Genomic DNA, 22,886 nt, shown 5'->3' on the forward strand with positions numbered 1-22,886 from the left:
CAACGCTCAAACCTTTCCTAAGCAGAGCCAGGTGTTGGCTGGTGACAGACCTGGTGGGAAGAGGCGCTTGTAAGTCTGAATCACATGCACTGTAGAAGGATGTCCTGGAGGAGCTTGTGTGCGTATGTGATGTACGTGCACACACACACACTCACTCACTCTCGCTCTGCTGTGGTGCATTTTCTTTCTGGGAGGAAACACTGGTTCCATTTGCAATGTTGCTGCTGGTGCTTTTTGTCTCAACAAGTTCTTTCCTGTACCCCACATGGAGCAATCTGTTTCTTAATATTTGAGCAGTCCAGCTGCACCTTGCCCATGCATAGTGATGGGCCTAGGACACACAAGCTTCTGTGTATCGTTTAACACTGAGGTTCAGGGTGGACATTGAGCAAATATTTGGGTTTCCTTTGAGCATCTAGTCAAGCCCCTACTCAATGCCACGTCAGCCGGATGTGGGCGTGTTTGTGCATCAGCCTGTCCGACTCCAGCGTGGGACATCATGGCTGAAACATGCAGGGTGGCTGGCAGTGTTGCTGGCTACACCTGCCCCAGATATCCATTTGAAGGCACTCTCCTCAGACTGGCCCGTAGGTGACAGCACTAGCCTTTGTCCCAGGAATAACCCTGGGAGAGGTTGGGCTCCAGTTCTGCTGTGGGGTGGGGATAAGTGGGAGGGCACTCAGGGCCGCTGAGCCCAGTTCAGCAGCACAGGGACCACGGAGAAGAATAAAACCCTGTAAGGTGCAGGGAGCTGAGGCAGCCGCCAGCCCAGGTTAGAACAGTTCCTGAGGGGCTGCCCTAACTTGTACCTAGCTGTCAATAGCTTGTGGGCTTTTCTGCCAGCTGTGAATACCAGTGTGGGAATGCAGCAGCCACAACCCCTGCTGCTCTGCCACATGGACCACTGGGGGTGCTTGGGGCTGAGTTAGCACCGGCTCTCCTGACTCTGAGTGCTCTGTACAGCAGGGGTTGCTCAGAGGGCACTTATGGCAGCTTTACAGCTCCTATATACTGACACAGCCAGTACAAAAAATGGTGGGGAAATGCTGGCTTGGCCCTTTGTGCCCTGCCCAGCTCCTGCACTTTCCTGGTCCTTATGGAACCTAGTGACATGGTTCCAGTGATGCACGCTGCATCAAATTCCCCACTGCCCCCCGTATCAAGCCCTGCACCCCGGTGCTCACAGGCTGGGGAAATGTCTCCTGTGCAGAATGTGCCACAGGAGGGAGACTGACATGGCCTACCTGTCAGCTCCACTTCTGTCCAACCTTCACTGGCTCAGAGACAGAAGCTGGTGGCATTGTGAGGTGCCCAGTACCCTGGAAGGCTGCAGCCTGTAGGGGGCACCACCATGTGTCACCTGCTGCTCCAAGTCAGCCGTGTTACCCACATCTTGCATCTACCCGTTTCTCACCTGCCTCTCGGTTCTGCTGCAGATGGGCAACTCTAGCTAATGCTAGAGACAAACAACACTCCAGGCTGTCCTTTCTGGCAGTATGGCTCCAAGGTATCTGGCCAAATGGAGTGGTGTAGGGTAGGACTCAGCATAGGGCTGGCAGTGGTGCTGAGTAACGGGTGTGACACAGGCAAGGAGTATGGTACAGCACTGGGTAGGAATGTGGCATGGGGCAGAGGCTGAAAAGCAACTGGCACCTTAGTCCCACAAATGGGAATCTCTTATAGTTCAGTTCAGTTTTCCAAAATGATGCACTATTTGTTTTTTGATGACCAGGTTTCTGGTGATGGGATGGCCAGGCCAGATACCACAGGCAAGACAGCAGGGAGGGGCAGGGGACAGGAGGCTGCAGAGAGGGCATGGAGGATTGGGGCCCAAATGCCAGACAAGGGAATGCTAGGGCTCAGCACAAATGCAGGCTGTACCTTTGGACAGCAGGTGTCAAGAGAGCGGGTCAATGCAGAGCATCATTAGTAAAACCAATCTTCAAAGGACATCACAACAAAGAGCAGCAAAGCAAGGGGTTCTGAGTCTTCTCCTGAACCAGGAGCCTTTGGTCCTGTCGCACCTCAGCAGGAATCCAGCGGGTCCCCTTCTGGGGCTGGGAGAAGGCAGTGCTGGCAAAGGGAGACAGGGAAGCTGACAGGAGGGGTGGTGGTGGTGATCACCTACCTGTGATGGGTGATCAGAATGCCAGTGACTTCCACACCATCCCCACGCCCAGGCAAGTTTCTCACTGCCCTCCATTGCAGTGCAATTTCTTTTCAAGCAGGCAGCTGAGTCAGGGCACCCATTCCCACTGCAGCTTCCCAGCTCCTATATCCCCACTCTAGTCTAGTCAGTGGGAGTGTCAGTGTGGTGAATCTACAAAGGACTGGAAAGTTTTTTGGGCAATCCAAGAGGCAGCAAAGAGAGTGTCTGAAATGCGGCAGAGGAAGGGCAAAGGGAATGAATAAGCAGGGAGCGATGAGGCTGCAGATCAGGGATTCTGGCTGGGACTGTGCCCCCTGGATGGGCAGGCTTGAAGCCGGGGTGTTCTCAGAAGTGCACATTGAGCTGGTGAGCTGAATGGAAGGAGGGAGTTGGCACTGACAGCCTCTGGCTTCTGACCCCGCCTCTCCCCACTCCAGGCCCTCCCTCTCCTTCGCACGATGCTCAGAGAGCAAGCCAGAAACTCTGCAAGTGCCCAGGGAAAGCAAGAGCTGTACGGTGACCGGGAGAAACGGCAGCGCCGGCTGACCAGGGATGGGATCAAGCTGGAGCCCAGCCCACACAGGGACACACATCACCTGAGGAACTGACTCTGAAACCAAAGAGAGCAGGTGAGGCTGGGCATGTGGGGAGACTGTGGAGTTCCTGCAGGAACTGTGGCAACATGGCCAGGCTGACCCAAAGGGCCACAGAGAGGTGCTGCAAGAACCTACACTAGGGTGACCAGATGTCCCGATTTTATAGGGACAGTCCCGATATTTTGGTCTTTTCTTATATAGGCTCCTATTACCTCCTACCCGCATCCCGATTTTTGACACTTGCTGTCTGGTCACCCTAACCTGCATGAAGGAGGAGGAGAGAGAAAACCCAGATCCTCTAACTGTACTGGAGCCCTATGCCAATCTGTGGCGTTTGGGGTGTGGGATGAATTGTCTCCCTGCCACAAAACTAACCCCTATGAATGCCAGAGGCTCAGAAAGGCAAATAAACCCTAAGTGGGGGAGGGTCCTGCCCTGGAGAGTGGGGTTCACTCCAGAGCCAGCAAAACAAAATCACCTGTGGAAATCAAAGGGGCAGGGGCCAGGACCAGGGAGACAACTACTTTGAGGGGGAACAAATTTCACTCCAAGGCCCACACAACAAGTGCTCAGACACAGACTGTAAGCTCTTTGAGGTTATCTGTGTTCACAGCACCTAACACAGCGAGGCCTTGATCCCTGATGAGGGCCTCTGGCACCACCACAGTCCAAACACTGGTAATCGAACCATCCCCAGCATGGGGTCTTGAGCTATGCCCTCCCAGCCTTATTGGCCCACGTCCAGGCATGCAGGGTGTGGCCTAACCTCAGCAGGCAAGCCACACTGATACTATTACTGCCCCTGAAGGGGAGCTGGCCCCAAGCTTCTCTAGGGATGGGGTCTGGGTTTTGTGCGTGTTAAATAGAAACAGCTGACTGACTCACCGAAAGCAACGTGTGGTGTCACCAGGCAGAGCCCCAGCTCATGTCCCAGTGTGGCTCCCTCCTTGCTCCCTCCATCACCACCTCTTCCTCCTCACCACAACATGGCTGCCTTCTTTGCCTCTTCTAACATGGCCTCCCACTCCTCAACTCAACATGGCCACCTCCTCACCTTCTTCCTCACCCCACATGGCCAATGTGGGGTAAGGTTGACTTGCTCCTTGCACTGATCTCCACTAGCTTTGAAAGACTACACAGGTTACCTCCTGACTCCCCAAAGGAGTGTGAAGGGCACAGTCCCCATGCATCCCATTGCATGAGGGTCTGTTGGGTGGGAACACTGGCTCTTGGCATCTTTCTGCTGACAGAGAAAAGGGAAGTGCCCTCACCTCCCATCTGGCCTGGCTGAGAAACTGGGTCCCTGTGGGGAGGAGCAGGCTGCTTGTGACGTGTGTGGCAGTGTTGAGGTGTTGGGCTGTGTCTTTAGCTTCAGGGAATGGTCCTTGGGGACCTGGCCCCACTGTGCCTGTTCTTGCTGCTGTTGTGAAGGGAAGGCTCAAAGAGAGAAATTGGGTCATGCTCCCCTTGTGACAAAACTGTGGCATAGTGATTATAGACAAGGGGCCTTACACAGGAAGTTTTACATTACTTCCTCTCATGTTTTGCAATTTCCTAGAGGAGTGTGGAAGAGGATGAAGGTGCACCCCTCCTTACCCAGGTCACAGGATGACGCCGACTGGGTTTGTGCCTCAGCTGCTAAATCACTGAGATGCTTGTCTGTCTGTCAGCAGCCCCCAAATGCCCATCCCTGTATGCAGTGCAATCTGCACTTCAGCCCTCTGAGTGATGGCTTAGGACACACACCCTTGCAATTTCCTGCCAAGAAAGGGTGCGTCACACAGATAGAACAGAGTATCATTTGCTCCTGAAAGGAAGGAGACAGGAGCTTTGAGCTGCTAAAGAAAAATCTGGGCTCTTTACTGACAGTCTCATTCATTTTATTGACACTTTTAAATGGCCTGGGTAAATATACAAACTAGGAGGCACCTGGAATAAAGTCACATGGTTCAGTATCCTTTTCCAGCAGTGAGAGCAGGTGAAGGGAGTTTCATAGACTCCAAGGCCAAAAGAGTCCACTGTGATCATCTAGTCTGACCTCCTGTATTGTGCAAGACACAGAACATCCCCAAAATAATTCCCAGAGCAGATCTTTAAGAGAAACATTCAGTCTTGATTTAAAACTTGGCAGCAGGAAGCATTTGGTGTGGGCAGTGGGAGATCCCCTAGTGCCCCCACCAGCTGTGGCGCTCACTGTTTCTTGGTCACTGTAGATTTGCATGCATGGCCGTTGCAGGGGCTGGTGCTTCACGAACAGCATCTCAGTGCTGCCCACATTGCATGTGGGCTAGAACCATAGGTGGGAACAAAGGAGCTGCTTATGAGAGGGAGTCCATGCTGCATTGTCTGACACTGATCATACATCTTTTTGGGTGGTCATCACTGTTCTATCCCTTACATCCCCTCCACCTCTATAGGCTCTGCCCTTCTCCTAGGCAGATGGGGCCCATCTCCTTCCAGAACCTGGCAATGCTGCACCTTCCATTGGCTATCATCCTGCTGTCTATGTAGCCATAGCTACATTGCTATTTTTAGGGTGCTATCTTGATCAAAGCTAGAGTGGGTATGTCTCCCTGAGCTGGAAATTACACCTCCAGCTCCAGTGTAGGCATTCCTCATGTGTCAGGGCCAGGAGCACTGACACATTCAGATGCAGTAAGCCACAGTGAAGAAGTTTCTGGGGATCACATTCTGTGCAGTGTATGGGACCTGAACCCTTCCCCCCTCACCCCCTGGTGTTTGATTTTTTTTTTTTTTGGATGAGGTTACAAGTTTGATTGATAAACGTAATAGCGGTGAGGTAACAGACACATTTCAGTAAGGCATTTGAAATGGTATCGCACAAAATCAACAAGGCACATATTAAACACATTAAAAACTGGTTAACTGACAGGTCTTAAAATGTAATTGTAAATGAGGAATCATGAGTGCATGGGTGTGTTTCTAGTGGGTCCTGCAAGGATCAGTTCTTGGCCCTATGCTATTTACTATTTTTATCAATGAACTGACTGAAAACATAATGAACAGGGCAGGTCATCTGGATCACTTGATAAGCAGGGTGCAAGCAAACAATATGGTTTTTACATGTAAAGTCCTACATCTAGGAAAAAAGCATGCAGGTCATACTTACAGGATGGGAGATGCTATCTTGGGTAGCAGTGACTCTGAAAAGGACTTGGGGTACTGGTGGATAATCAACTGAACATAAGCTCCAAGTGTGACACCATGGTCAATAGAGCTAATGTGATCACTGAATGCATAAAGAGAAACCTCAAGGACAAGTAGGGGTGTTATTATCACCTCTGTGTGTGGCACCACCGCTGGAATACTGAGTTCAGTTCTGGTGTGCTCAGTTCAAGAAGGATGTTAATAAACTGGAGAAGGTTCAGCCATGGGAATGATTATAACAGACTCCCAGTGCTCAAGCTGTTTAGCTCAACAAACAGAAGGTTCAGGGGTGACTTGAGCAGTCTATAAGTACCTACATGGGGAAAGATAATATCTTTTATTAGGCCAACTTCTGTTGGTAAGAGAGACAAGTTTTTGAGCTGACACAGAGGTCTTCTTCAGGAGCCCTCAAGAAGAGTTCTATGTAAGCTCAATAACTTGTCTCTCTCACCAACAGAAATTAGTCCAGTAAAAGACATTACCTCACGGACCTTGTTTCTCTAATATCCTGGGACTGACTTGGCTCCAATATCTCTGAATACATGGCGACAGGAGTTTGATAATAGAGGGCTCTTCAATCTAGCAGACAAAGGTGCAACAGGATCCAAGGGCTGGAAGTTGAAGCGAGAGAAATTCAGACTAGAAATAGGATGCAGTTTGTTAACAGTGAAGGTAATTGAGCATTGGAACTATTTACCCAGGGTTGTGGTGGATTTTCCATCAGTGGACATTTATAAATCAAGATAGGATTTTTTCTAAAAGATTTGTTCTAGTTCAAACAGGAATTAATTCAGGGCAGTTCTATAGCCTGTGTTATGCAGGAAGGCAGACTAGATGATCATAATAGTCCATTCTGGCTTTATAACCTATGAATCCTCAGTGCCCTATCAAGGACACCTGAAATTGGGAGCACTTTAGACTGACCAGTTGGGACTGGGAGGGATCCTGGACAATGACTACTGAGGGTCCCCTCGGCTGGGTGCAGAATCCTGTTCTTGCTCTGAGCTGCTCTGAGCTGCCTCTGGCCTGAGAACATTTTCCTGCATCCCATCTGGAGGGTGCATCTTCTCACTTCCCCAGTCAGTTTCACAGCCAGTGTCAACAGTGAGAGAAAATATAGAGCTCTGGCCCCAGGATAGCACAAACCTGATAGGAGTGATTGCTGGGAGGGGCAGGGCTGAGGGAAGGACATCAGCAGGGAGGTAAGGGTGGGGAGGCAGGGGAGTGTCCCTTGATGATGACCTGGGCAGGGCACGGAGAGAAGCCGGGATCCCTCTCTGTGAGCTGGCAGCAGGCATGTGTCCTATTGGGTGTCACTGTCTCACTCCCTTCTGCCCCATGAGGAGAAGATGAGCTTTTGGGAGCCTTGTTCTGCCATTATTGGTAACACTTTTTGAAGGAGGAACTTGCTCCAGAGCAGAGGGATTCCAAATATGTCTTCCCTACCTTCCTCTCAGCTCTGGCCCTGCTCCATCCCCTTCAGCAGATGGCATCTATCTCCGGTATTCATAAGGCCCGTCACCACAGCATTCAAATGTCAAACAACTAACATTTGCATGATGCAGCTCTTTGCCTCTCCCCATTCCTGGAAATGTTCTTCTCTTAGAGAGATGCCATTCCTGAGGGAGACCTCAGTGAAGAGATGGTTTTTGCCCAGAGATCTGAACAGGCTCAGTCTGAGCCACTCATAGAAGATGTGTTCCACAGCTGAGGTCCCATCACCAAATACACTTTGCCCTGAACTTAGGTTTGCTGAGCTCTATCACCCCAGGGGAGCTTTGTGTTATTCTACTCTATATGGCAGATTCCACAAACCACCCAGTGCAATTTCATGCCTGGTATTCTCAGTGACTCATTCCTTCAGTCCTGAAACTGGGCTCATTGTGCAGAGTTGGGGAGTTTCCTGTGCAGTTTTGTAAAGAGGACACATCCACTTCCTCACTCTGTGGAATCCTAAACACCTTAAGGCACTGTCACCAGTGAGATAATGTTGCTGTCAATGGTGAATTGCAGAGTTTACAGGGTTTCCATTGGTTAATCATTCCATCTTCTGAGATAAGGAGCTGTGGAATGTTCCCTATCTCCCAGCTGTCATGACACTTTACTGCCAGGTTATGTCCACTAAGGAGAGACCCTGGCACAGAAAGATGTGTCGGTTCAGAATCTGACAGTGGCTTCTCCCATCTCAGGATCTCTGCAGCCTCCAGGGCTAAAGGAATAGTGAGTAGTTCCTATGTATCTACTATTTATCACTATTTTTATAGTGGCATCCACATACAATCAACAATAAAATTCTTCCTTAGAGGTTTTTAAGGTCAGGCTTGACAAAGCCCTGGCTGGGATGATTTAGTTGGGGAATGGTCCTTGCTTTGAGCAGGGGGTTGGACTAGATGACCTCCTAAGGTCCCTTCCAACCCTGATATTCTATAATTCTGTGAACAACAATAGCAAAGTCCTTAGTGGACTTCAAAAAGTCTCTCACATTCCTCCCTTTTCAGAATCAAAACTCTTTAGGATAGAGTGTGGTGTTGTTTTTTGGGGGGTGATAGTAGTGGGTAAGGGTTTGAGAATAGATGGGTGTGTTCATATTGTGAGCGCCACGTAGAGTGGAAAGGCTTTCTCAAAGAGGAAGACCTTGCAGTGGTTCCTCAAGATATTAGGCTCTGGATTTGCTTGATCACTTCTGGAAGACTGTTCCATGCATTGTCCCCAGCCCCCATGAGCTTCGCCCAGGGCTTTGAGATTTTTATTGCCCCAGAGGAGACCAGCTTTCATGATGATTCACTGTTCAAAATTCGGTTCCCGATGTAGCCGATCCATTAATTTCTTTGAAAATTAGGACCAAGACCTTAAACTGGTCTTGGAGCAGGTGGAGGGACTTGAGCACAGGCCTGATGTGCTCATGGCAGCCTATGCCATGGAGAAAGTGGGCATCCACATTCTGTATCAGTTGGAGCCTGTGCATCATCTTGACATTCAGTTTCAGATACAATGATCTACTGTAACCCAGTCTGGAGGTGACAAATGCATCGATTAATATGGACAGGTCCTTGTCCGGGGGGAATGGCCTAAGTTTCCTAACCATCTGAAGGTGAAATAAGGCATTTTTGGAAACTGATACTGCCTGTTTATCCAAGCTTAGCAAGGAATCAAACAAGACCCTGAGGTTTTGTACCACTCTGACCAACGGGGCTGCATGCCTTCAATGAAAGGTGGAGACAACATCTTGGCCAGCTCTTCAAAGTGTTTCCTGTTTCCAACTAGCATCCTTTTGGTTTTGCTCAGGTTTAGCTTGAATCAGCTGCTCGTCATCCAAGAGCTTATTTCTTGTAGGCATTCTGACACTTTAGTAGTGGCAGTGGTTGCATCAATTGAGGATGAGATAAACAGTTGTGTCCTTGGCATACTGTTGGCAGCTGAACCCATGAGGTCTGTCTCTCTCTCCCAGTGGTCTCATGTAAGTAGTGAAGAGAAGCAGGGATAGTGTGGATCCAACAGGTCCCACCAAGTGAGGCCTTTGGAGAGGAGGAGCCACTACCCATCACCACTCTGGGTCTGCCGGAGAGGAATGACTGGACTTACTGTAATGCTGAACTGACTACTCCAGTTATGTCACATAGGTGTGTTAGTAGCGCCTTGTGGTCCACTGTATCCAAGGCTTCAGAGAGGTCCAGCACAGTGAGTATGGAGATCTGACCTATGTCCTTGGCCATGAGACGATTGTCTTTTAGTGTTACTAGTTACTACTAGTGTTACTAAGCTTGTGCTGTGCCTTGAGCTGAACCCTGATTCTGAGATATCCAACGGGTTGGCTGATGTCATATGTTGGAACTATTATCTCCATTATTTTGCCCAGGTATGGAAGGTTGAAGACCGGATGGTAGCTGGAGAGATCTTCAGGGTCAAGTGTTGGCTATAGTTGATGACTGGGTGAACTACTGCATTTTCCAAGGAGTTTGGTAGGTGTGCATCTCTGAGGGGGCACTGACTGTTTCCATTAGGAGTAGACAGACTTGTTATTCTTTGGCTTGTACCAGCAAAAGCGGCACGGATCTGTTTCACAGGTTGTGGCTCTAATATGTTTCAGAGCTTTTTGAGCTTTGACTTGTGTGATTGAGCCAGACTCAGTCATGGGCCATGGGGCAGGTAATACAAATCATATTGGGGAGGAATTTTCTGTCCCAGTTAGCTCCATAGGTATTTGGCTGATCTTATCAGTGAAGTGTGCTGACAGCTCTTCACTATGGTCGATGCTTGGCTCTGGAGTCTGGGCTACGCAGTTGGGGTTGATTAGCTGGTTCACTGTATGGAATAGCTCTGATGGCCCTGATTCTGCTGCATTTATTGTTGATGAGTAGAAGGCTCATTTTAACTCTGTTACTGCAGTGGCCTAGTCCTGGAAGTGTTGTTTGTGCTGCTGGCTGAGGGATTCAGAAAGTTTTTTGCATCTCTGGGGTTTGAACTTTCTGCCTGTGTACCTCAAGTGCTGTCGTTCATCTCTCAACCCTGGTGTCTTCTTGGTCAGTGGGGGGGTGGAGTAATTGGATGGGTTGGGTGCCAATGGTAGTGGACAACATGTGATTTAACTGTACTAACTCATTGGTGCTTTGGCCTTGCGTTAGCATGGCTTTTCTCCTAGGGCGAGTTGAAAACCTAGGGAGTTCACCAGTCTTCAGCAGTGGACCAACTTTACCATTGTGGAATGGCTCTGGTCTCTGCCTAGATGAGGTGTGATCAGATGAGGAAGTGTATGATGGTGACATCTCCAATATCCAGACCTAGACCGAAGATAGGCTTCAACATATGTCTGGTTGCATGTGTGAGTCCAGAGACTACCTGGGAGAATCCCATGGTTTCCCCTTGGGGACTACTAGAAAGAAAACTCCAACCACTCCTTAGCAGCTGAGTGGACACAGGCTTGTCCCTACCGTTCCATTCACTCCATTTTATTCTTCCTTTCTTTCTGTATAGGACTGTTCAATAGAGCAGCTTCTGTCTGGGCAGCAAGTCAGATCTACACTCTCCTTCAGTTAGGAGAGAAAGTGTTTAATGCTTCCCAGGGACACACTGGCCAGACCAAATGCCTGGTTGAAGTAGGCACCACTTCAAAATAAATCAAACTTCACCTGACCCAGAGGGATCTTCTAGCCAGTAAACACTCTACCTTTTGCATATTCAAAAAGAATATGGAAGCCTCTACCTTGTGCATATTCAAAAAGAAATTGATGGACAGAGCCCTGGAGTGGGACATGGCAGCTGTTTCCATGGCCAGATTCTCAACTGGTGTAAACTGGCATATTTCTATTGACTTCAATAGAGCACTGTTGATTTATGAACCTGCAGATATCTGATCGATCACTGGGCATTTATATCATGCACATCACATTGATTGCCGATTAACGTCAATATTCTACGGCGCTCTAGGAGAGTGGAGAAAAAAGAATCCTGGATCCAATAGAAACTGCAGAGGAATTTTAGGGAGGCATAAGGTTACATAAACTAGTCAGCTTAGGGGGCTGAGAACCTGACATTCTTGTGAAAAGTATCACAGGTGGTCAGGAGGTTCAGCATTTCATCTTCTCTGGAATATCATGCCTCCCACAGCACAGTCACCTGGCATCACAGTGGGGCATTGATTTAGCACTGACTCAGAGGGACAAGGGCCAGCTCCTAAATCCCCAGCAACATTTCCTGTAGTGTCTGGATTTCCCATGGTTGTTTCTTAAGGAAGTCATTATAACCAAAGGCAATGCTACAATCCTGCAGCATTCCTCACAGGAAAGCCACGTCACAGCTTGCAGAAGTGTCCTGCATCTGGTAACAGCAGCTTTGGTGAAGGTTGCTAGACTTTCCTACTTTCCGATTTTTCTCATCTGTTTACAGTGGAACTGGCTGAGCTCCATTTGTTAATATTTGATAGGGCCTGCCTGCCCTCTGAACTCAAGGCGTTTGCTCTCCAAGGATACGGACTAATATAATTTAGCTCTGTAATAAACCTGTGCAGCAATCTGCACCTTTGGTAGCTGGAGGGAAATTGCAGAGAGTGTTTAGTTTGGGCTTGAAGATCCAGTTCCATCTGGAACACAAGTAAATACTGCAATCAAGGGATATGATTGACACTAGTGTTGGATGTCCTGCAGGTGGAAATCCTACACAGCAGCCTTGTATGCTCCCTTTGCACCTCAGTCTCACCTGCATCCCAGTCCACCTGCAGGATTATTATTACCGTAGGTCCAGGAACCACAGTCAAGGATCAGGGCCCTGTTGTACTAGGCACTATACAGTCAAGTAATGAGGAAGATAGTCCTTGCCACAGAGAGCTCACAATCTACATGTCTAGGATACAACAGGTAGATGAAAGAGACAAACAGGACGGGAGGTTGATATAACACAATAAACAGAGGTCTGCCGGCTTCTGCCCTGCACCATTGTAAACCAGCATCCTCACTACCATGCACTATCACCTTGTCTTCTTCTGAACATGTGTACAGTTGTGAGCCACATGCAGCTTCTCTGGGCATCCTGCCCTTGATGAGAAGAATGTAGCAATTTCATTGAGTCATGGATTTTAAGCCCAGAAAGTACTATTAAAACCATCTAGTCTGACCCCCCCCAGTATAACACAGGCCAGAGAACAGCACCCAATAAACTCTGTATCAAGCACATAACTATAGCATGTCTGTTAGAAAATGATCCAGTCTTGATTTAAAGACTTCAAGTGATGGAGAATCGACCACAATCATAAGGATGGTGTTCCGGTGGTTAATTAACCTCATTGTAAAAAATACGCACCTTATTTCTAATTTGACTGTGTCTAGCTTCACCTTCCAACCTTTGGATTGCATTATGCCTTTTTCTGCTAGATTAAAGAGCTGCTATCAGAAATCTTTCCCCCATGTAGATACAAATAGACCAGGGTGGGCAAACTATGGCCCCCAGGCCGCTTCCGGGCCATCAGGCCTTTTAATCTGGCCCTCGAGGTCCCACTGGGGAGCAGGGCCGTAGGCTTGCCCCACTCTGGGGCTTCAGCTGGGGAGCGGGGTCAGGGGCTTTCTGTGAGGCTTCTGGAACCAGTGGCACATCTCCCCTCCGGCTCCGGCTCCTAGGTGTAGGGGCAGCCGGGAGTGGGAACCACAGCCAATGGGAGCTGCAGTGGTGGCACCTGCAAATGGGGCAGCGCGCAGAGCATAGGAGCTGGCGGGGGGACATGCCGCTGCTTTTGGGAGCTGCTTGAGGCAAGCGCCGCCTCAAGCCTGCACCCCTGACCTCCTCCCATGTCCCAAGCTCCTGCCCCAGCCCTGATCCCACTCTCGCCCTCCGAACCCATCCCAGAGCACCCTCCTGCACCCTAAACCCCTCATTCCCAGTCCCACCCCAGAGCCTGCACCCTCAACCAGAGCCCTCCCCCTCCCCCCTGCACCAGCACAGAGCCCCCTCCCACACCCTGAACTCCTCATTTTCTGGCCCCACCCCAGAGCCTGCACCCCCCTGCCGGAGCCCTCACCCCCTCCCACACACTAACCCCCAATTTCATGAGCATTGATGGCCTGCCATACAATTTCCATACCCAGATGTGGCCCTCAGGCCAAAAAGTTTGCTCACCTCTGTAATAGGCTGCGATCAAGTCACCTCTCAACCTTCTTTTGGTTAACTTGATAGATTGAGCTTCTTAATGCTTTCACTGTAAGGCATGTTTTCCAGACCTCCAGTCATTACCATTTTTCAACATTCCTTTTTAAAAGTGGACAGCAGAACTGAACACACTATTGCAGTAGTGGTCTCACAACTGCCCTGTACAGAGGTAATACCAGCTCCCTACTCCTACTTGTATGCCCTTGTGTATAAGTCTATAGTCATATTTGCCCTCTTTGTTACAGCATTGCACTGGGAGCTCATGTTAAATGGGGTACCTACTATGACCCTTCAGTCCTTGTCAGTGTCACTGCATTCTAGAATACTGTGTCCCATCATTTAATGTGACCTACATTCTTTGATGCTAGTATGACTTGCAACTGGCTGTATTAAAATGCATATTATGCAAATGATCGCACCTTACCAAGCGATCCAGTTTAGCCTGTACAACTGGTCTGTCCCCATCGTTTTTTACCAATTTTTGTGTTGTCTGAAATTTTACCCGTAGTAGTTTTAGCTTTTCTTCCGGATTATTGATTAAGCTATTTAAGAGCATTAGGGCCAAGAACAGAGCTCTGCTGGCCCCTGCTAGGAACACCCATGTTGGATGACTATTCCCTGTTTACAGCTATTTTGTGAGATTATCATGTAACCATTTTTTAATCCATTTAATCCTCTGATGCTGGAAATGGTGGTGGGAATGACCAGCCAACCAGACACTGGTGCAACAGACAGATCTAAGTTAGTGCCCTTTACAGCCAAAGTATATACCTTCTCCATCCCCACATTCTATCAGGAAGCTTGCCCCTCACAACAGAGCTTCAGAGCCGGTTTCTTCAGGTTGCTGCTAGCAGGACAATCCACTGTGAGGGGAATTACCAGCCGGTGTCTGTAGATTCAGGGTTGGTGATGGGATGTGGTGCAGACTGAGTGGCAATCCTGAGAGCACTGGGGCCTGCTGGGCACTGCTTACCCTGAATTCCTGCTCTGGGTTTGAGAGGCCAAATACTGTAGATACCCTTTATTCTTGGAGGGGACCCTGTCACTGAGCACACCATTCACCAGTTTATGCCTTTTGTCCTTGCCCTTGATGTGACTTTGGCCTTTTGTTAATGGTGCTACACAAGTGTTGGCTTCATAGTGGAACGGGCACTGGGGCATGGTGATAAAGCAAGTGTGCCCACGTCATCCAGTGCCTGCCTGGGGCAGTTGCTTTGCTTCAGTCAGCTGCATTTTTGTCTTCTGTGACACTGGGAGCTTTTGGTGAGTTTTGTCAGTTGCCTCCTCCTGATTTCTGCCTGTGGTCCCTCATTGCAGCTGGTGCCTTGGGTGACGGGCTGCTGCCTTTCTGAAAATGCCAGGCAGGGAAATCAGCTAATTTCAAAATCTTTAGGGAGATTCTGGGGGCTGCTGAGGTGCTCAGAACCTTCTGAGGCCCGACTCCCGCATGGGATGAAGCTACTGGATGCAAGTTACTCATCTCCTGCAGGGGAGAATCAGGACTCTGGGCTGTAGATATTCTGAGATGCAAGTGGAGCCATTTTATGGCTCTTTCCCTGCCCTGGGGATTCATTTGCCAGACACACACAACTCCTGGGCCCCTCCTGTTGATGTGCAACCTGGGACATATCCCACCTGGATTCTGAGCTCACAGCTGCACTGGGATGGGACTCCACTTTGTAATGACTCTTCTCTGTGTGGCTCAGAGATCAGTGTTCTGAAACTGGGACTGCCTCCAATCTGGGGGGACCTGAGGCCCCTCTCAATGCTGATGGACAGTGTTCTTCCAAGAGGCCCCTTTAGCAGCTCTTCAGGGATTTCTCCAGAGCAGAATGTGTCTCCAGGCAAGACTCTTTCCTCTCCAGTGACCCTGCACTCTTTCCTTTGTAAATCACCCCTCTAGGATTTGCAGCATCGTTGAGGACATGCTAATTAGTCTAAATCTGTTTTTGAGAGGCTGTGCTGGCATCGAGTGTGAGGCTGCTAAGGCTCACAAAGATCTCATTGTTAGGAAAACAGTGGGATTATCTGAGTAGCTGCTAGAGTTTGGGGGGGCGGGAGAAACAGGCTTTTCTTCTGACGTATACTCGTAGGGTCTCATACGTGCTTTGTGTCACTCAGGGGACTTAGAAAGGGGTAAAGGACCAAAGGTGGGAGGCATTGGAAAAACCCCACAAATGATCATCTAAGCAGCAGGAATGCCTGGGAGAGGAAGATCTGGCCCCCTAGATTCTTCATATCTGACACCGGTTGAGGTCAGTGATTAATGGATGTTTTATTATTGTTGCTTTTTCAGAGATTGGCTTCAGGCAATGGCCACTTTGGTGAGGACATTCCCAGTTGCTCTGTTGACTCCAACACCCACTTTCCAGCTGACAGCAAATACCACCAGCGATGGAGAGGAGAATTGCGTCTTCAATGAGGAGTTTAAGTTCATTCTGCTGCCTGTATCCTATGGGTTTGTCTCTGTGGTGGGGCTGCTGCTCAATTCCTGGGCCTTGTGGATGTTCATCTGCAAGATGAGGCCCTGGAATGCCACCACCACCTACATGTTCAATCTGGCCCTCTCAGACACCCTGTACGTGCTTTCCCTCCCCACCCTGATCTATTACTATGCTGACCGCAACAACTGGCCCTTTGGGGAGGGACTCTGCAAGATTGTGCGCTTCCTCTTCTATGCCAATCTGTACTGTAGCATACTCTTCCTCACCTGCATCAGCGTGCACCGCTACATGGGGATCTGCCACCCCATTCAGTCGCTCGGGTGGGTGAAGACCAAGCATGCCCGCCTCATCTGTGTGGGTGTGTGGTTCATTGTCACCATCTGCCTCATACCCAACCTGATCTTTGTCACCACCAGCTCCAGGGGCAATGACACCCTTTGCCATGACACCACCAAGCCCGAAGAGTTTGACCACTATGTGCACTACAGCTCCTCAATCATGACCCTCCTCTTTGGCATCCCCTTTCTGGTGATCGTTGTGTGCTACAGCCTGATGGCAAAGAGGCTTTGGAAACCCAGCCTATCCAGCTCCAACCAGAACATCTCCTTCTACAAGAAACGCTCTATCAAGATTATCATCATTGTAATCACAGTCTTCGCCATCTGCTTCCTACCCTTCCACATCACACGGACATTGTACTATACTGCCCGGCTCTTCCAAGCCAACTGCAGGACCCTCAACATCGTCAACTTCACCTACAAGATCACACGGCCTCTGGCCAGCATCAACAGCTGCATAGACCCCATCCTGTACTTCCTGGCTGGGGATAAATACAGGGGAAGGCTGCGTCGGGCTGCAATCAAAATGCCCAATGCCGAGAACACATCTACTCTAGCCCTCGTCTCACAACTCAAGAAAAACGGTTTCTCTACCTCCCGAGGTGCCAGCTACTCCATAAATGATGCCTGAGAAAAGGGGGGTGAAAGTGACCGACAATGGAAGCAGCGAGGGGTATTGAAAGGGCTAGAGCCTGGGTAGCCAGTATGCATCAAGGCCAGCATGTGGGACCAGCATTAGGGAAGGCAACAGAGTTGCTGGATTAGTCTCACTCCAGAATGGAGGTCTCCTCCATTTCCTTCTAATCTCTGTGAATTATTTCCCCACTGTGCTGTGTCTGCTTCTGACCCAATCATTCTGGCACCAGGTTTAACCTCTGAATGCTTTTGAACTAGGTTTACACTCCCATGCTCAGAGAATGCTCCACCCCTCTCACACAGACTGAACATCTATCTCAGAGCCAGGGATATTCCCTGTCTTGTCATAGTTTGGGAGGACCACCCGGAGTAACGCCAATGGGAGTTCAGAGAGAAGAGACCCCTACATCCCATAAGGAAATGGGGGAGGCCAGAGGGATTGTCTTATGAAGAGTACTAGAGACTCACAGGTAGCGAATTCCCTGCTTCAGATGCAAGTGGGGGCAGAGCAGTGGGAAGGGAGGGGACATGGTGACACTTCGCTGGTCAGAAGCCTAGGAACCTAGAAGCCCCAGTGCCTGAGGCTGAGAGCAAAGAGATAGAGGATTTTACCATAGGAAAGGAGCCAGCAATTGACCACAGGCCACAAAACTGGCCTCCTGACTTCTTTTGGGAGAAGCCCAAGTAGGCTGTTTCAAGTAGCCTGGGGCCCTGGGCTGCTGACAAGGGAAGATCACAGCCTAGCGTGTGCGGTACAGTGCTAGGGAGCTGAGGACTTAGAATAGGGCATGCTGGGTCTAATGATATGCTATGTATGGGGGTCCAGGTAAGAAGAAAGGAGCCTGTCTTCCCAGGCACAGAAAACCCATATAGAGCTTCCTTCAAAGTGACCCAGAGACAATAAATAGGGACAACGCTTATAAAGAAGAATATTTAGCACATTATAAACAGTAACTAAGTGACCTAATGGGGTCAATACTAGGTCAAAGCGTGCAGGACGGGAGATAGAGGGGAGCTCCCGCAGCTAGGAGTCGAGGTGCAGCATATGCTATTGAGGACAACACGAGGGTCAGACAGAGAAGGGGAGATGAAATAACTGACCTGGATTCCTGGGCCCAGTGGCCTGACCTTTTGCTGGCCATAGTTTCAGCAGTAGGGGGGAGTCGGTCATGTCAGGAATCTTTCTTGATCATGCTCAGACGACGCTATGTCATGGCCTGAGTCAGTATTTGTTCGGAGCAGTGGCTGCCATGCCAGCTGCGAACTCCCTGCTGGCAGAAGGGTATCTCCTGGATTACTGACAGTCACTGACTTCACCTCATTTGCCTTACTTCCCTTTTGCTGCTCTAAGCTGGGGGAAACTGAGTCTGGATCAAAAGCAAAAGTAGCTGAGCTGCTGTTGACAGTGCAGGCACCACACCAAGAGGCAGCCAGGGCTGGCAAGGGAGCACTTTCAGGGCACTGGTTCTAGCAATGTAGAAGAGAGACTGGGGCTGGCTCTGGCAGGATGCAGGTGACGGGGTAGTGATGCATACAGAGTTAAAGCCTGAGCAGTGGCCATGGAACCGTGTGTGTATTGTAGATGCTGTTACACGTCTCTGTCCCTTTGTGTTCGGGAGGGCATGACTCGCCATATAACTAACAGAGAAGGCACCACAGCACCTTTTCTCCCCCCTCTCCTAGCTCCAGGTGGCTGGAGGATGGGCAGAGCCCCCAGGGCAATGAAGCCCATGAAAGCAACTAATTGATCCATGAATAAAATGTTTTCCTGAGCAATTTTCCTAAGGCCCAGGACTGTTTCCCTCCCTGTTGCCACCAGGAAATCAATAAACAGGAGAGAACTGGCATGCATGAGAATCTTTTAAATGGCTCATTGAAGGTCCATTTGGCTCAGCCAAGCTGTGAAGTGTCCATTGCTGAAAGCTGAGAAAGGAAGAAATGCTAAGTGACACGTCTGCCTGGGCTCAGTGGCTTGGCACATTTCCTTAGGGCCTCAGGAGAGTTCAGAGTCAGTTTCACCCCTCAGGACTCCTGGAAATGGCCAGAGTGAGTTTTCCACTGCAGTCAGAGTGGGGAAATAAACGAGGGCACACCTGCTACCTCCTGATAGGTCTTGTAAAGGGGAAGGGTAGCGGAGGGGAAGGCCCAGGTGGTTTCCCAGGGCCTCTAAAGAAGGTCTTAGATGATTTGTGAGGTTGGTATTGTACCGAATGGAGACTCCAAGCTCAGCATGTTTTGCACCTATATTTCTCCTGCTGGGGAAATTTCCCCAGTCCCTTTAGGTCTGCACTTAGTGGGCTCAAGTATTCAAATAAAAAGGTTTGAGCCTCAAGCAGAAAGGCCTGTGGTAGGAAGGGGGCATTTTCCCTCCTTTTTGCTAATTCTTCCCACCAGCTCATACCTGAAATGGCTTTCACACACCCCAGCACCACCCACCCCCCCACGCACCATGTCTCAGTGCCTCTCCCACAACTGAGAATGGGCTTGTTTACACAGGTTCCGGCATTTCAGCCTCTGAAAGGTGCCCCTTAGATTCTGGTTTCTCCCCTACTTCATGATGAGAATCAAGGGGCAGGAAAGATTCACCACTTTATGTTCCATTTTTCTCTGCCAGATATTAGTTAAACTCCAACAAACATTTCTAAAACCAGTGAAAAGCTTCCCCCCAACCCAATAAGTCCCTAGTATGACCTGACCTGGCACCTCTGCTGACTAGGGCATGTGGGTTTGCTTTTAATATTAGCATTTCTGCAGGGAAGCCAGGAAATTGGGAGTGTAAAGAACTTTCTGTTACAGTGCCTCTAAGTAAACCAGCTCTTCAGAATGTTTCCTTTAGTGGTGTTTACTTTTGAAATGTTTGCATAGCTCTATTGTTTAATTGTGTGGGCATACGGGTAGTATCTGCAAGGGAGCATACAGGTGAGTGCGTGAAGTGCTCCAGCGATGATGCTGGAGGATACTAACATATTAGGGTGTAATGAATTAGGTATTCCACATTCCAGAATTCATGAGCCCGGCCTGCCTTCTGTGGGGAGCAGAGCTGAGGCAGGAAGGGAGACATGCACAGGGGGAGGACCATCTCTGCCTATGGAAATCTGAGGGGGGAGCTGCAAAGCAACCTGTTTGTCCTCCCCCCAGGATTGTGTTCACATGACTCAGCCTGGCCTCATGGGTGATCTTTGCTTTCAATGCTGCTGTCATCTACACCCAGGAAACAGCTCACCAGGGTGCCCCGGCCTGGGCCCAGCACTAGGCACTACCCCATCACCAGCTTTTCCTACAGCGAAGTGAAAGCTTTAAGCTAACAGAGGGGTCTTGTGCCATTACCTTCTTTGCTTGCAGAGGCTGGGGGGTCAGGTGCAGAAGCTGCCCTCTACCCCTGAATACACTCTGAGGCCAGAAACAAATTTCCTAGCAGGGTGCTCTGCACCAGGTGCTGTCGTCTCCACCTCAGAGGCGGCTGCATTTCAGTGGGGCTGTGGGCATGCAAATTGCTTTGGGAGCTTTGGAAATGGAGGAAATTATTACCATGGTTTCAGCCCTGTTTCTTCATAGACTCCATGGAAAGCAGTACCTGCCTGTGCGGTGCCCCTGATCTGCATCCTCCAGGTTTAGTACCAGCATGTCCCACGAGCGGGGCTAATCCATGCACTACTTTGCCTCTGATACTGCAGTGCGGGTGGCCTCAGACATTCCCCATTCGGGGGCCCTCAGCAGCTGCTCCAGCAGGCATCAGGCTGAGGCTTTGCTCACAAGTGATGGCAGTAGTCGAGCAGCTTTTGTTCTATGGAGTTGAGCTCCTCAGGGAGGTTAATCCCAGCCTTAATGCTGGGCTTTCTCCACACTGGTACCAGCTGCCTGACATTACTCACTGGGCTTGGAAAAAAAACACAGTAAGCCCTGGGACCTGAGTTAAGCGCCAGGGGCTGGGTGCAGAAGCTACCCAGTTACACACAGCTATGGGGAGCTACCCAGTTACATTCCCCTGGCATCCTTAGAATCTTCTCACCACAAAGAGCCTAGAGCTAGGCCAGGACCCTCCACTCAGTGCTCCCATAAGGTGTCACAGCCCCCCCATTCTGGGCCTCCAGGCATAGCAGCAGAGCACAGCTGAGAGCCACTGAGGTAGCTCAGAGCAGAATTACAGGGTCCCAGGCAATTGAAAAGGAGTCCAACAATAGAAGCTGTGACCACAGGAGCAACCCTGCCATCCCATGGGCTTGACAATGGCTAAGGACTTCCTCCTCCTTTTTCCCCTTAAGCTACTCCATGCACAGGGGCTTGTGACAGACCCTTTGTCATTTGTACAGTGGGAGCAGCAGGCTAGCAGCCCCCTCAACCAGCACAGGAAGGGCCTGCAGGGGGAGCCACGTTCACTGCTCAAGAGCACGGTCTTCAGCAGGGAATGGCTAGTGCAGTCCTTTGGGATGTCCTATTGAATCCTTGGAACAACATGTAGAGGCCTCCCTTCTCCAAAGAACAACGAGGCGTGTTTGAAAGCCCTTAGGAGTGTGTGCTCTACGCTTGTTCATGGAGGGGTATATGTATCTGTGTACATATACCTTCACATGTGTAAGGAGCAGTGTGTGTTTGTGCGCATGTCTGGGCATGGAGGGGGATGTCCAGGCACATGCATGGTTATGTTCTTGGCATGTATGTATGTATGTGTATGGACTACCGCATGGCACTTCCCCACCTGCAGAATTGCCTCCTTCTCACACAACGTGGTCCATGTCAGTATGATATTTATACAAATGTATTCAACACAGAATCATCGAGGTGAGCGATGGACAAGCCCCATTAGATTGCCCCATCCAGCCCTGGAGCCAAAGCAGGATTGGCCTCTACAGCACAGTCCAGACCTACTGTTTTGTCAGACCCAGCCTGAAATGCCCCATGTCCTGGGGCACCCACCCCTTCCCTTAGGAGACAACACTCAAGCTCAGTACATTTCAGTGACAGGAAGTTATCCAGGAGAGACAGTCTGCATTTTCTCATCCTCAATTGCCTCCAAACCTCCTAGTTACACCTGCCTTTACTCATAACTAACCTCTTGCCCTCCCTAGGGGGACACACTTGTCAGAGGTTTGCAGACTTGGCCCACCCTGCTTTGTCACTCTAGGCTTTCCCTCCAGCTCCTGATAGTTTTTCTTGCTCCATTCTGATCCCCTTCCTAGGATCAATCTCTTTCTGGTCACACAGTGCCCAAAAATCACTGCAATCTCCCAGGTGTAGTCCCCCCAGGGACTCTGCTATTGCTCTTCTGGGACCTGGTGTCTCTCCACATAGAGCTCCAGGTGCACTGGCCTTTCCGGTTGCCAACTCACACAGACAGGGACAAGGAATTGTGGGGCTAGGACCCACGATCTAAGAAAGTGGTGGGTGGCACATACAGGGGCCATGGGGAAAGCAAAGGGATGGCCACAGCTAAGGCAGGGAACAAGATGTGTTGGGAAGGGGAGATTCAAAGGGAAAATCTTGCGCATGCTGGCTACGTCCTGGCCAGAGTCTCACCAAGCTTCCCATGAACCCCTGACTGTCCATCCCTCCTCACTGTGGGAAGGGTAGCCCGGTCCCTGCCCTGATTCTAAGGCTGAGGCAAAGCTGCCCATGTTAACCACCACAGGGAGAACTCTCCAGCCTGGTGCAGGGATGACATGTCCCCTTGGGATAAACAGCCTGACATGCCTGCTTTCAAGCTACATGCTTAGCCAGCAAAATGGAGGTGGAAGGACAAACCCTCCCAGGAGGCTCCATTCTACATGGGCACTAGGGACAGACACAAGGCCACAAGGAGTTATAGCTGGCTAGCTTTCCTTAGGCAAGGAATTGAGTCAGCAGCCAGCTCCTCAGAGCCAGCCCTGCCCCTCACAACACACCCTACATGGCACTGCAGGCCCCCTTGGTAATCCTGTTTTTCACA

At 49.9% G+C, this 22,886-nt stretch overlaps 1 protein-coding gene across 1 annotated transcript; it reads left to right on the plus strand.

Annotated features, from left to right (window-relative positions):
• Positions 1 to 2,614: 2,614 nt before the first annotated feature.
• On the plus strand, positions 2,615 to 22,114 carry P2RY4 (pyrimidinergic receptor P2Y4). Its single transcript, XM_084638232.1, has 2 exons — positions 2,615 to 2,778; positions 15,842 to 22,114. The coding sequence occupies exon 2, from the start codon at positions 15,858 to 15,860 to the stop codon at positions 16,956 to 16,958; it is 1,101 nt and encodes a 366-aa protein (XP_084494358.1). The 5' UTR covers positions 2,615 to 2,778; positions 15,842 to 15,857; the 3' UTR covers positions 16,959 to 22,114.
• Positions 22,115 to 22,886: the final 772 nt, after the last annotated feature.

Source organism: Lepidochelys olivacea (genome assembly GCF_965140295.1).
Source record: "Lepidochelys olivacea isolate rLepOli2 genome assembly, chromosome: 9".
NCBI lineage: Eukaryota > Metazoa > Chordata > Testudines > Cheloniidae > Lepidochelys > Lepidochelys olivacea.

What these genes read in the sequence shown, in the direction of transcription:
- P2RY4 (XM_084638232.1), top strand. Translation starts at nt 15,858, where the DNA reads ATGGCCACTTTGGTGAGGACATTCCCAGTTGCTCTGTTGACTCCAACA.